General features: G+C 43.3%; 1 protein-coding gene across 1 annotated transcript in view; it reads right to left on the reverse strand.

The window, feature by feature from the left end:
- LOC123751234 (mucin-2) overlaps positions 1 to 12,448 on the reverse strand; it is a 149,260-nt gene extending 136,812 nt beyond the window's left edge. The window contains exons 1-2 of the mRNA XM_069326473.1: positions 12,397 to 12,448; positions 6,797 to 6,844 (exon numbers count right to left, since the gene is read on the reverse strand). Of these exons, the coding sequence (XP_069182574.1) occupies positions 6,797 to 6,829 (33 nt within the window). The 5' untranslated portion in view covers positions 6,830 to 6,844; positions 12,397 to 12,448. The remainder of the gene's footprint in view (positions 1 to 6,796; positions 6,845 to 12,396) is intronic.
- Positions 12,449 to 14,146: the final 1,698 nt, after the last annotated feature.

A 14,146-nucleotide genomic window follows, 5' to 3' on the forward strand; every position in this document is an offset into this window, starting at 1 on the left:
CTCTCTCTCTCTCTCTCACTCTCTCTCTTTCCCCGTTCTAAATATTTCGAGTATATTACAAATGCATTCAACAATCTTAAAATCTGGGTTTAGATACGGCGGCATATTAAGCCCTCCTGGCATCGGGTTCCGAGTACATGGGGAATATGTACCTGGAGCACATAAAGGTTTGTGTTTACCAAAATCTACGTGAAAGAAGCAAACATAAATGCTCCCACTATGTACATTATCAGTAGTATCTACGACGAATAAAAATCTATACAAATAAATAATGCATTTACATTAATTTGCCAAGTATGGAACAGGTATGACAGGTCTTAGGGTTAACAGGAAAAGGAAAGTATTAAAAAAAAAAATTCACATAAATTGGAAAGTGAAGATGTTGCAGATGACGTTTTTGAATGTAAATGAAAAGTACAGTTGTTTTTTTATTCACTTGAGAAGTCTAAATAAGTCTTATCCAGAGAATTGCGCCCAGGCAATGTGCTTATGTGTTAATACCCATCTGCACAAAGAACCATTTCTGGGACTTTTCTCTCTCCTCTTCCTGAACGTGAAGACGTGGAGGGCACGAGGTCACGACCGGGAGAGAAACAAAACCCCAGAAGAGAAGGCAAAAATGTGACATGAATTATCTTCAATGAATGAAGTGAATTATCTTCAATGAATGAAATGAAAGTCAAAATGATTTTGACTTTCTGTGATCGACTTGAAGTAGTTTGCTAAACTTCTTTCTTAGTCATGTCTAAACAGGCATACCACTAGCTTTTCATTAGAATTTATTTAAGTTCCATAAATAATCCTTAAAATCCAGCTGTGTACATGTCATCTAGTGTTTGTGAGGTCTCTCCTCTGCGCTGGTACTCGGCGATATTGTTTCTTGTTTATATGTATCAACATTAGTGTGTGGGATACATGTGTTAGTCGGGTAGTGTGGGGGAGCCAGATACATGTGCTAGTCGGCTAGTATGTGGGAGCCAGATACATTTGTTAGTCGGGTAGTGTGTGGGAGCCAGATACATGTGCTAGTCGGCTAGTGTGTGGGAGCCAGATACGTGTGCTAGTCGGCTAGTGTGTGGGAGCCAGATACATGTGATAGGCTGCATGGAACCTTGCCACTTCTGGTTACATGAGACTTTCACTTGTGCTGCCCAGCACGTCTACCCTCCTCTCTCTCTCTCTCTCTCTTTCTCCCTTCACCCCTCTATCCCTCCCCCTTCCCCTCCTCTATCCCTCCCCACTCCTTCCCATCGCCCCTTCCATCCCTGCCCCTCCCCCCCCCCTCGCTTATACCAACTTGTCTGCACTTCATCTAACATTCCGCTGACCATCCAAATAACCTTTCCCAACATTAAATACGTTCAGAACTCCGAAAAGAAGTAGTTAAATCCTTCTTAGCGTTCATATCTCTCTCTCTCTCTCTCTCTCTCTCTCTCTCTCTCTCTCTCTCTCTCTCTCTCTCTTCTGGTTATTGTACCTTTGTAAAAAGGCTGTATTATAAGTAAACAAGAAAGCATCGTACCTAAACTAAACTCAAGTTATATATACTCTGTGGATCCTCATATTTTCTGAATATAATAATATTCACATATACAAAATACTCGAGATATATACATACACTGATGCCATGATTTGCAAACACAAAATTAACGTTTCCAGCTCAAATATGTGTAGATTCCTCCGAGGAAGAAGTATGCGATAATAAAACACTGGAGGGAGGCGGGCCAGAAGGCGTCAGACTGGAGACCTTTACAAGAGGAAAGGAGAGGTCTGGTAGGCCCCGTGAGACCTGCTCTCATTAGCTCAAAACACACCACGTACGCCCGTTGCTCTCTCTCTCTCTCTCTCTCTCTCTCTCTCTCTCTCTCTCTCTCTCTCTCTCTCTCTCTCTCTCTCTCTCTCTCTCTCTCTCTCTCTCTCTCTCTCTCTCTCATTATCTCTCCGTCTCACTCTCTCTCTCTCTCTCTCTTTCATTCTCTTTTATTCTCTCTCTCTCTCTCTCTCTCTCTCTCTCTCTCTCTCTCACTCTCTCTCTCTCTCTTGCAGTCTTGCCTTGCAACATCTTGTCTGTTTGCATCTACTCACTCTTGGGCTCTTATTTACTTTCTCCATTACCAACATTTACTGTGTCTCGCTTAATGTTATTGACTTTCTTCAGTGTGACGAGTGACCAGGGAACTGGGAAAGAATATGAGAGAGCAAACTTTGAAGGAACAGTAGCAGGCGATCTTGGAATATTAATCTAACCCAAACAGTAGGAATACTTGAGTAGTACAACCATTCATGCCACCTAATGACTGGTTGTTAATTGGAGAATTAAAGCAATATAAACAATAAGGTCCAGCAATGGGAACAAGGCTTGGGGCAAGAAGGGATGGGGGGGGGGAATAAAAGGAGAGGTCAAGCGACCTAGTGTGGAGTCGGAGCTGCATGCAAGTTTGAGAAGTTGACCAGGAGAGGTCAATCAAGTCATTGTTGTAGTATACGCTTCACTGCCTGTCAAATCGCGGCTCAGAGCACTCAAGTGGAGCGTGACTCAAGGCTCAGGCGTTACGATACACCTCGGGTACAGTCCCTCGCAGTGAGCTAACTGAAGACCAAGGAGTTTTGACTGGTATGAGGAGCAGACTTTTATTTCAACCCGTTCTCGCAAATTCGTAAAGTCAATATTGACTTATTAACTACGTGCATAGGTGATATACTAAACATAATAGATACCCTTAAAAAGATTCATAGAAAACACCAACCTTACCTAACCTTGTTAGTATCTTACGATAAGCATCTTATTGCTTCGTAATTACAATTATTACTTAACCTATACCTATTATAGGTTAGGTAATAATTGTAATTACGAAGCAATAAGATGCTTATCTTAATATACTAACAAGGTTAGGTAAGGTCGGTGTTTTCTATGAATCTTTTTAAGGTTATCTATTATGTTAAGTATGTCACCTATGCACATATTTAATAAGTCAATATTGACTTATTAAATTTGCGAGAACGGGTTGTTTATTTAGAGCCTTAGACCGAAAGAGCCTTCAGTGGAGAGCTTCAGGGATCACGCGAACACGTACTCTGTATAGGAGCTTTAGATGCGTGGTCGGGACAGACCAGATCGACCATAGAATATTTTTTATTTATTTATTTATTTTTTTTTTGCAGAGATATTCCTGCGCGGGTCCTAAGCCTCTGGCTGGCCCACTATGTGTTGCTTATTTTTGTTTTACTTTGCGGAGTATGAGTATTTATAACTCGTATGGTCGCTTCAGTAAGATTTTGTCCCATGTGTTTAACGGCCATAGAGCTGATTCGATAGATTAATTCGGAATAATATAAGTACCCCGAGAAATATAAGCAAGTTATCTCCAGTTTACTATCTGTAAGTTGTGCGTGTTAGAGACCGTAGCCTTCCCACCGACGTCCACTCCACGTATCTGGGGTGTATGATAAGCAAATTAAAAGTGTTTGTAGATGCTCAACTAACAAAGCACTTTGTTTGGTGACCTCTTTAGATCGCGGTGATGTTAGCTTTAACTTTTAAGATAATCTTGATTTATTTATATGAACAAATTATGCAACTAACTCATCAATGTTGTAATTTGTTTAGCTAAACGAAGTTGGGCGATCAGATCCTGAATCTATTATACGCCACTGTAACCTTTTCCTCTCACAGCCACTCACAGGATGGGTATAGGGTACATAATAAATGAACTATATGTAAACAAAAATAAACTAACACATTATATATAACTTGAAATCGACTTGGTGGTTCCAAATGTTGGTGCCAGGGAGCCGGTCGGCCGAGCGGACAGCACGCTGGACTTGTGATCCTGTGGTCCTGGGTTCGATCCCAGGCGCCGGCGAGAAACAATGGGCAAAGTTTCTTTCACCCTATGCTCCTGTTACCTAGCAGTAAATTAGGTACCTGGGTGTTAGTCAGCTGTCACGGGCTGCTTCCTGGGGGTGGAGGCCTGGTCGAGGACCGGGCCGCGGGGACACTAAAGCCCCGAAATCATCTCAAGATAACCTCAAGATAACCATGACAGAATATTAAGTGGCTTAAGATAATTCACTGGTAGGCTGGGATGTGGAGTAATAATAATAATATAAGGAGTGTTGTGGAGTATTGAGTCACGCAAGTTTTATTGGGCAAATGGGACCAGGAATTAATGTTAAGGTGTTAAGATGGATCGCGAGTGATGCAGGTTGGATTGTGGGAAGACCCCAATGGTGTTTTCCAAAGGTGGTCTGGTAGGTGTAGCCAACAGGGCTAAGGAAACCCCTGGGGGAACCGTTGTTACAGATGTGTGTGTCGTGTACATTTGTGTCTGTAATATAGTTAATGACACAATGTTAGGGGTATTTAGTTCTTGTTTTATAGTAAAACTGAACATTTCGTTAAGATTCAATGGAAATGTTCTTTGTATTGTATTGAATATTCATACATTATGGTTCCAATGTTCGAGTCTAGCTTGAGCTGTTTATGGTGTTGAAATTAGCAAAGAGAATAACATTAGAGGATTTGGACAAATTAATCATACGCCTGGCAGTTAAGTTTGGTAGGCCTCCCCCCCCTCCTCTGAAACATTTTCTGTGGCCCACTAACATTGTGTTCTGTCCACGTGGCCACCTAGAATTATGGCGAGGCATCCTAGGAGCCATATAGTCTATGTTGGGAATCATCAATTTGGCCAAAACCTTAAAAAAAATTGGTACAGTGCCAAGCTTACACATTTAACCGGTCAACGATGGGTGATAAAGCAACGAATCAGATAAAACAATGTGTGTGTTTTCATTTGCTGATGCCCACAAATACATTGAATACATGATAAGTCTTCAATATATATTGAAACCAATTTTTTTATTGTGAATATTTCTCTTGAAAAGTTATGGAAAGCCTTATTTCAAGTGCATTTTAATGGTCCATTGAGCAAGCTTGAAAGCTGCAAATGCACGTCAGTTTCCCTCTATTGCAGGTGCAACTATTGGATATTCACCCGTGTACACGTCCACATAAAACAACAACCTTGCATGACTCGGGAACTGGAACGAGTAACACAAGCTCGAACAGTGGGTGATAAAGCCATCAGTCTTGGCATATTATGCCATGTTTTATTATGCTTCACCATTTATAAATTTGTAAAATCTCTTTCTCTCTGTCTCCGGTACTGACAGAGACGACTCTGTGATAAGTACCGAGACACCGCAGGTGGAGAGGCCTCAGGAAACCAAGAGCAATTCCCCTTGAGAAACCCCCATAAGAATTACCTCGTGTCTGCATTAATACCTGTAGTTACACACGTGATGTTACACGTAACATCACGTTTACACACACATCAACATCACGTTACACGTAACGTACACGTTTGGTCAGGCGGGACCAAATACCCAGAGCACAACCCCAGCAAGCCCAACTAGGTGAGTACGTGTTACCGCGCCTGCATGATCATCCAAAACCCAACTGGATATCGTTCAAGCAAATGTTCTTCCATCGATATGATCGCCACTCACACTATGGCTATAGTAGGGTTGTGTACACAGGCCCGAGAGGGACCTGCAGCCACCCAAAGAAGTCATATAAGATATCGTATATGAGGCGTAAGCCTCTCGGAGTCAAGAATGAGCGCCGTGAACACTGCCAGGAGTAGCTAAACACAGCCAGGAGTAGCTGAACACAGCCAGGAGTAGCTGAACACAGCCAGGAGTAGCTGAACACAGCCAGGAGTAGCTGAACACAGACAGGAGTAGCTGAACACAGCCAGGAGTAGCTGAACACAGCCAGGAGTAGCTGAACACAGCCAGGAGTAGCTGAACACAGCCAAGAGTAGCTGAACACAGCCAGGGGTAGCTGAACACAGCCAGGAGTAGCTGAACACAGCCAAGAGTAGCTGAACACAGCCAGGAGTAGCTGAACACAGACAGGAGTAGCTGAACACAGCCAGGAGTAGCTGAACACAGACAGGAGTAGCTGAACACAGCCAGGAGTAGCTGAACACAGCCAGGAGTAGCTGAACACAGACAGGAGTAGCTGAACACAGCCAGGAGTAGCTGAACACAGCCAGGAGCAGCTGAACACAGACAGGAGTAGCTGAACACTGCCAGTGTGGAATGACCCTGTATGGTTGGCCTTGATGACCAAATGATTCACAATAAATCAACTCCAGCTACAATGAAACGATATATATATATATATATATATATATATATATATATATATATATATATATATATATATATATATATATATATATATATTAGTACACAGTCCAATATAGAAGCATAGCACAGTCCAATATATACATTAGTCCAATATAGAAGCATCAAGAAATATGGACCAATAGGCTTTCTACAAACACTTCTATTCAATATCCATTGTTTCGTGTTCTGTCTTGTGTTGATACTTTTAATACCCTATTAATATCCTCTAATGCCACATCATCCTTCCCACCTCACTCAAATGTAATGCCACATCACCCTTCCCACCTCACTCAAATGTAGATATAAAATCAGGGAAACGCAAGTTCTAATCAGTTGTGTATTTGTGAAGTCTTTGAAAATGTAATAAGTTTTACGAAACGCGCCCGTGTCGCGTCAGACTAGAAATAAAAATGAATTTTGGAGAAGTGATTTTTGATTTACCTCCAACAGTGAAGCATAATGTACGAAAGATTGAGAAAATTCGTGTTAGAATTATTAATCTTACTTTTTCGGTCATATTTAATAAAATATATATATATATATATACATATATATACACCAAGTTAGTTTATAACTAGGATGGACAAGAGACACTGACCTTCGTGGCTATGAGTAATAGCAGGAGCCGCATGCTGTGCCGAGGTACCTGAAAGAAAAATGAAGATTGGTTATTAGTAAATTATTATTGTGAGGATAAAATAATAATAAACAGTCATCAACCTGTCTGTTGTACATCTGTGTTAGGGACTAGTACAACCTGTCTGCTCTACACCTGTGCTAGGCACTAGTATAACCTGTCTGCTATACACGTGTGCTAGGCACTAATATAACCTGTCTGCTGTACATCTGTGCTAGGCACTAGTATAACCTGTCTGCTATACACCTGTGCTAGGGACTAGTATAACCTGTCTGCTGTACACCTGTGTTAGGAGCTAGTACAACCTGTCTGCTGTACACCTGTGTTAGGTACTAACGCAGTTGTGTTAGTATGTTGTCACCCAGGACAACATACACGAAGACGACGTTAATCATCTGCCACACAGGACAACATACATGTGGACGACGTTAGTCATCTGCCACACAGGACAACATACACGAGGACGACGTTAATCATCTGCCACCGAGGACAACATACATGTGGACGACGTTAATCACCTGCCACCCAGGACAACATACATGTGGACGACGTTAATCATCTGCCACCCAGGACAACATACATGTGGACGACGTTAACCATCTGCCACACAGGACAACATACACGAGGACGACGTTAATCACCTGCCACCCAGGACAATCAAAGACGTCACTGGGCATCAAAACCAAGGCAGGAAAAGAATTCATAAACAACCTTGAAAAATAATGGAAAAATCCCACAACAAATAAAAGTTCGAAATATTACACATTGCTAAAATAATTCCACAGCCTGTAACCCTCGACAACCACTCAGGCCATTATTTTGTAGGCAAAATATTTGAAACCATGATCAATAGAAAAGGAATCAAAATTCACACATATGACATTAAACAAAGCAAAAACAACTTTCGGGCAAACTGAGAAGATTCCATGACCTTGACACAAACATACAGCTACATTTATACAATTATAGTCAGGCAGCATCTTCAATAACGTCCAGTTATTCAACATACTTTAAAACATGCAAAAACAACTACAGGGAGTGTAAAACCAGGCACTATAATGCTCCAAAGTATTCACATGGCCATTAACATATGTTAAAACACAGGTGAAGAACCTTACAAACATTCGCAACTTCCTGGCAAAAGAGAGCAAACTTAGCTCAGCTTCCAGACACAGAAACACACAGATATCTTATCAGCAAGCCGGAGGGTTCCGCCTGCTATCATACACTGTATTCTACATTACTGCAACGTTCCATCACCTGTACTTTTCTGTCATCATTACCCTTCCCTCTTACCCCGAAAAAGTATGGTGGTGATAGGAATTGTTGTTGTTGTTTAAGATTCGCTACTCGGAACAAAAGTTCCAAGTGACACGGGCTATGGCGAGCCCTTAGTAGACTTACCTGGCACAGGAGCGGGGCTGTGTCTAGGGGTGATAGGGGTGAGGGGAACGTCATATGAGGTGAAAAGGTAAGGTGGATAAATGAGAGAATGGGTGTTGGTGGAGGGGGGTGTTAGGGATGAGGGGTTTGGGGGGAGGGGGGTGAATAGTGAGATAATGTGATAGAAGGTGATTACGGGGGGAGAGAGAGGAAGAACAGTGTGGCAGAGTGGAGAAATGGTGAAGGAGAGAAGGAGAAGGAAGGGAGGAAGGAATATGAGAGTTAAAGAAGTCTTGAAGAGGAAGAGTGATGGGTAAAAGGGTGCTGAGGGAAAGGGAAGAGATGGCCGCTGGAGTCAAAGGTGGAGGTCAGCTTCGATGATGGAGGGGGGGGGGAGGGGGAGAGTGAGAGGTGGGGTAGAGGTGAGGGAGAAGGGAAGGGGGGGACAAGAATAAAGGACGATTATGGGAGAAGTAGCAGTGGGAGGGAGATCAAGGGAGCAGGAGCAGTGGGAGGAAGATCAAGGGAGCAGTAGCAGTGGGAGGGAGATCAAGGGAGCAGGAGCAGTGGGAGGGAGATCAAGGGAGCAGGAGCAGTGGGAGGGAGATCAAGGGAGCAGGAGCAGTGGGAGGGAGATCAAGGGAGCAGTAGCAGTGAGAGGGAGATCAAGGGAGCAGGAGCAGTGGGAGGGAGATCAAGGGAGCAGTAGCAATGGGAGGGAGATCAAGAGAGCAGGAGCAGTGGGAGGGAGATCAAGGGAGCAGGAGCAGTGGGAGGGAGATCAAGGGAGCAGGAGCAGTGGGAGGGAGATCAAGGGAACAAGAGCAATGGGAGGGGAGATCAATCAATCAATCAACCGAGTATGAGAACCAGACAGAGAGGTAGAAGAGAAAATATGTTCAGCGAGAGAGGAAGTTTTAAGTCAACCGTAAACACACCAACACCCAAAGTCTGAGTGTTTATTTACCTATAGAGAACTTTAAATTAAATTTAAATCAATTTATTTAAATTAAATTTAAGTTAAATTAAAACTAAATTCAATTTAAATTAAATTAAACAAAACATAAAATTTAAAATAAAAATTTAAATTAAATTACCTTAAGAACTAAACCTGAATCCTTATAAGCACAATTTTGTAAACTCACACACACACACACACACCTCAGAGTGGCGAGGCGTCACCAGTGGAGTCCCACAGGGATCAGTCCTTGGACCTATACTGTTTCTGATATATGCAAATGATTTCCCAGGTGGAATAGACTCGTTCCTTTTGATGTTTGCTGATGATGCAACAAATATGAGGAGGATTAAGACAGAGGAAGATAGTATGAGGCTACAAGCTGACCTAGACAAACTGAAGGAATGGTCCAATAAACAGCTATTAAAAGTTCAACTCAAGTAAATGTAAAATAATGAAACTAGGCAGAGGAAATAGGGCAGACACTGGATACCGAATGGGAGATGAAGTCCTTCATGAAACGAAAATAGAGAAAGATCTAGGAGTTGATATCACGCCAAACCTGTCTCCTGAAATCCACATCAAAAGAATAACATCAGCGGCGTATGCAAGGCTGGCTAACATCAGGACTGCCTTCAGAAACTTTCAATAATTCTTTCATTCCAAAGTAAGGAATCCTTCACAACCTTGTATACCACATATGTAAAACCAACGAAGAAGTATGCAACCCCCGCATGGAGCCCGTATCTTGTCAAGCACAAGACAAGCTGGAAAAAGTTCAGAGGTATGCCATTAGGCTAGTCCCAGAACTAAGAGGCATGAGTTAGGAGGAAAGGCTGCATGAACTGCACCTCACGTCGCTGGAAGACAGAAGAGCTCGGGGAGACATGATCACCACATATAAAATTCTCAGGAGAATTGACAGGGTAGACAAGGTTGGAGAATTTAACACGAGTGGAAGCTGAGGGGACACAGGTGGGAGCTGAGTACCCAAATGAACCACAGAGACATTAGAAGTCGGAGTAGTTAGTAAATGGAAAGCACTAGGAAATGATGTGGAAGAGGCTGACTTCACACACAGTTTCAAATGTAGATATGATAGAGCTTGAGAAGCTCAGGAACCTGTACACCAGTAGAATGACGATTGAGAGGCGGAACCAAACAACCATAGCTCAACCCCAGCAAGCACAACTAGGTGAGAACAGGTGATTACACACACACACACACACACACACACACACACACACACACACACACACACACACACACACACACACACACACACACACACACACACACTACAACTTCCATGGGTGATGCAATTCTCCATGGCACCCGTGATAAGAAAGGATCAAGCCAGAAGAGAGCGTTCATAGACGGCGTTCACAGACGGCGTTCACAGACGGCGTTCATAGACGGCGTTCACAGACAGCGTTCACAGACAGCGTTCACAGACAGCGTTCACAGACAGCGTTCACAGACGGCGTTCACAGACGTCGCAACAAGTGGAGGGGGTGATCTACGTCACTTTAACAGAAGAAAGCGACACTGAGACTTATGCTTTACATCACTGGTTGTCCCACCACTAGTTGTGTATGTTTATATGTGTGTGTATGTGTGTATATGTGTATGGGTGTATATGTGTATGTGTGTATATGTGTATGTGTGTGTATATATTTATATATGTGTGTATATATGGATGTATATGTGCGTGTGTGTGTGTACGCATGTTTGTGTGTGCGTGTCTCCTAATTCCCGACTAACGAAGATGAACCGCAAGAGAGAGAAAGAGCGATGTCTTCCCTTCCCTTCCCTTCCCTTCCCTTCCCTTCCCTTCCCTTCCCTTCCCTTCCCTTCCCTTCCCCCTTCTCTTTCACCCCATCATGATTTCCTTCCGGTTGCGCGGATAATCGTGTAACTGCCCCGGGGCGTGCGCTCTTCAGACGCCAAGGGCGCAGGTGATCTTACTAAATCCAGTGTTATCGATGGATTTGCGTTCGTGTGAGCGCAGCTGCGATTGCTTTCTTCGTATAGAAAACCGAAGACTTTACAACAGGGCTACGAAAATATGTCTGAGCTACGATTACACTTAATTATGCACTATAAGCGAGCTACAGGCGTTTGTATTATATAGATAATGTATGTGGGTGGAGAAAGAGAGAGACAGACAGACAGATAGACGGATCAGGCGACAATAAACACAGGAATAAGTGCTTGTGCAATCACAGTCTAAGCATGAGTCCACCTGTTAGGAACACACTTGAAAGTGAGAGGATCTGATATTAAAGTTAGGCAATGAAAATTGTTGACATATTATAACTTGCTATTATCATTAATAGGTAAAATGTAATTGAAACGTATTGAGCAAAAAATCGATGGAATTTGACCGCAAGATAAAATAAATATGATGAACACGTTAATTACTGATATACCGATATACTGATTGTAATAAATTGTATTTTTAGTTATTGTTGTGAACAGTTTGATGGGAAAGATGCTCAACATATTAGTGTTACGGAAGTCATGAAGAAGCCACTGTTTCTCATTCATATTTCTCGCTGAAGATCCCATTCTGTTCCGTAAAGGCCAAATGATAATGTTATAACCCGCGGAAATAGACTCTAAGGGTTATAGCTGTGTACTGCATTACTTTAGTGTATAACATTACTTTTAAAGACTGTTCTGTGATAATTAGTAACACCCACGTCTATGTGCAGACTTTAATTAAGTAGTCAATCAACACGGGGATTACTATTTAAGTCGGCATTAAAATCACCTCACTTTTTCCATCTCGTATCCCTCCTCACACTCCTCAACGCTCACTGTTCACCACTAAAACAAACAAAAGAACGCATCACAGCGAACTAAACACCCCACTAATTGCTAGACAATGTACCAGCCGGCGGGGGGTGGTGGTAGGTGGTGGTAGGTGGTGGTGGTGGTGGTAGGTGGTGGTGGTGGCAGGCGGCACTAGGTCAGTGGCGCCGCAGGTGGTAACGGGCCGTCGTCTGTGGGCGTCTGGCGGCCTCTCCGTCACTTGCACTATCAACGCCACCAAACGCCGTCGTACGACTATCGAACCAGTTTTCACTTTTAAACTATTTCGTGGTGGGGGGGATTTCGGACGGGTAGTTTAAACAGATGTGGTCGTCCCCCCCTTCCCCCCCCTTTTCCCCCCTAACCTCGACCCCCTGTCTCGTCTCCAGCACCGGCAACTCACCTGGCGAACTTCCCTCCAAGACAAGTATCCAACACATATAGCAAACCAACAATAAGATGTCTCGGTATATTAGCTCACCTTATATATGTGGTGGGACTATAAGTGGGGGCTCCTCCTCTCCCCCATTCCCCATTCCCTGCCAGACCCACTCATGAGCCTCCCCGCTTTCAGTTTCATCCTACCACAGCCCAATCAGCGGCCGGGTACGTCCCACCATCCACCAATTGGCGAAGCCGTTGCATCCACCCCTTTTACTTTCATCTGGGCACCAGGCGGGAAGAATGCCATATGCGGCATTCTACTTATGCACATTTCTAGTTAAAATAACGCACTACACAAGAGTTACATATTCAATTCCAACCGCATACATAGGTGACAGGTACAAAAAAACACAAAAAATATGTGTTTTATTAATGAAAGTATTTTTGAAGTGTGAAAATATTGATGAGACGAGGAAGGTGAACCAAGGTCCTCCACACCTCTCCCCCTGAGCCCCTCCTCGCACGTCACACAACTAGCTAAGCCTTGTGCAATGGTCGTCACTCCTTTACTTCTCTCACCACTGGTGCTTTACTGGTACTGGCTTGGTACTATTACTACTACTACTACCCCCCTCCACGCCCCTCCTCCCCTCCACCATCACCCCCTCCACCCCTCCCCAGCATGGTACTGTCCCCTGATGTGACACTGCCTTACGTCTCGGTACTTGGACAGTGTATATACAGCCTCTACCCCCTAGATATGTTCCTGTCTGTATATACATATTTTTAGACAGTGTAGTTCCTCTACACCTCGAACTAACATTCCTGTCATGGTTCTGTCCCATGGTTTGTACTGCCCATGCTAGATCGTCACTATACCCTCCGGTATTACTCATCGTCACCACTACACCCCCGGTACTACTCATCATCACCACTGCACCCACGGTACTACTCATCACCACCACTACACCCACGGTACTACTCATCATCACCACTACACCCACGGTACTACTCATCACCATCACCACTACACCCACGGTACTACTCATCATCATCGTCACTACACCCACGGTACTACTTATCATCACCACTACACCCACGGTACTAATACTCATCATCACCACTACACCCACGGTACTACTCATCACCACCACTACACCCACGGTACTACTCATCATCACCACTACACCCACGGTACTACTCATCACCATCACCACTACACCCACGGTACTACTCATCACCACCACTACACCCACGGTACTAATACTCATCATCACCACTACACCCCCGGTACAACTCATTATCACCACTACACCTCGGTACTACTCATCACCATCACCACTACACCTCGGTACTACTCATCACCATCACCACTACACCTCGGTACTACTCATCACCATCACCACTACACCTCGGTACTACTCATCAGTACTATATAACATTGACAAAATGGGTAATTAAAGGACTCACCAAGGAAAAAAATAGGAAAAACATGATTATACAGTTATAGGGAGGGTGAGGTCCATCTCGAGCAACAACTTAGAGAACTATAAGTCACAAATATATACAAAAAAAAACATAAATAAGAAAAGCTTAAAGAAATTTTAAAGAACATGTCTCAGGACAGGCAAAGTCATAGCCTGGAGAGCTATCTTTCAGATATATAAAACAAAGATTAAATATGATCACTGGCCCATTAAAAAATGAGACGGGGTCAATTATCTGATAACACAGAAACTGGTGGTATTTTTATTTTAAAGTTCGTTAGA

The sequence above is a fragment of the Procambarus clarkii genome, chromosome 18, assembly GCF_040958095.1.
Source record: "Procambarus clarkii isolate CNS0578487 chromosome 18, FALCON_Pclarkii_2.0, whole genome shotgun sequence".
Lineage (NCBI taxonomy): Eukaryota > Metazoa > Arthropoda > Malacostraca > Decapoda > Cambaridae > Procambarus > Procambarus clarkii.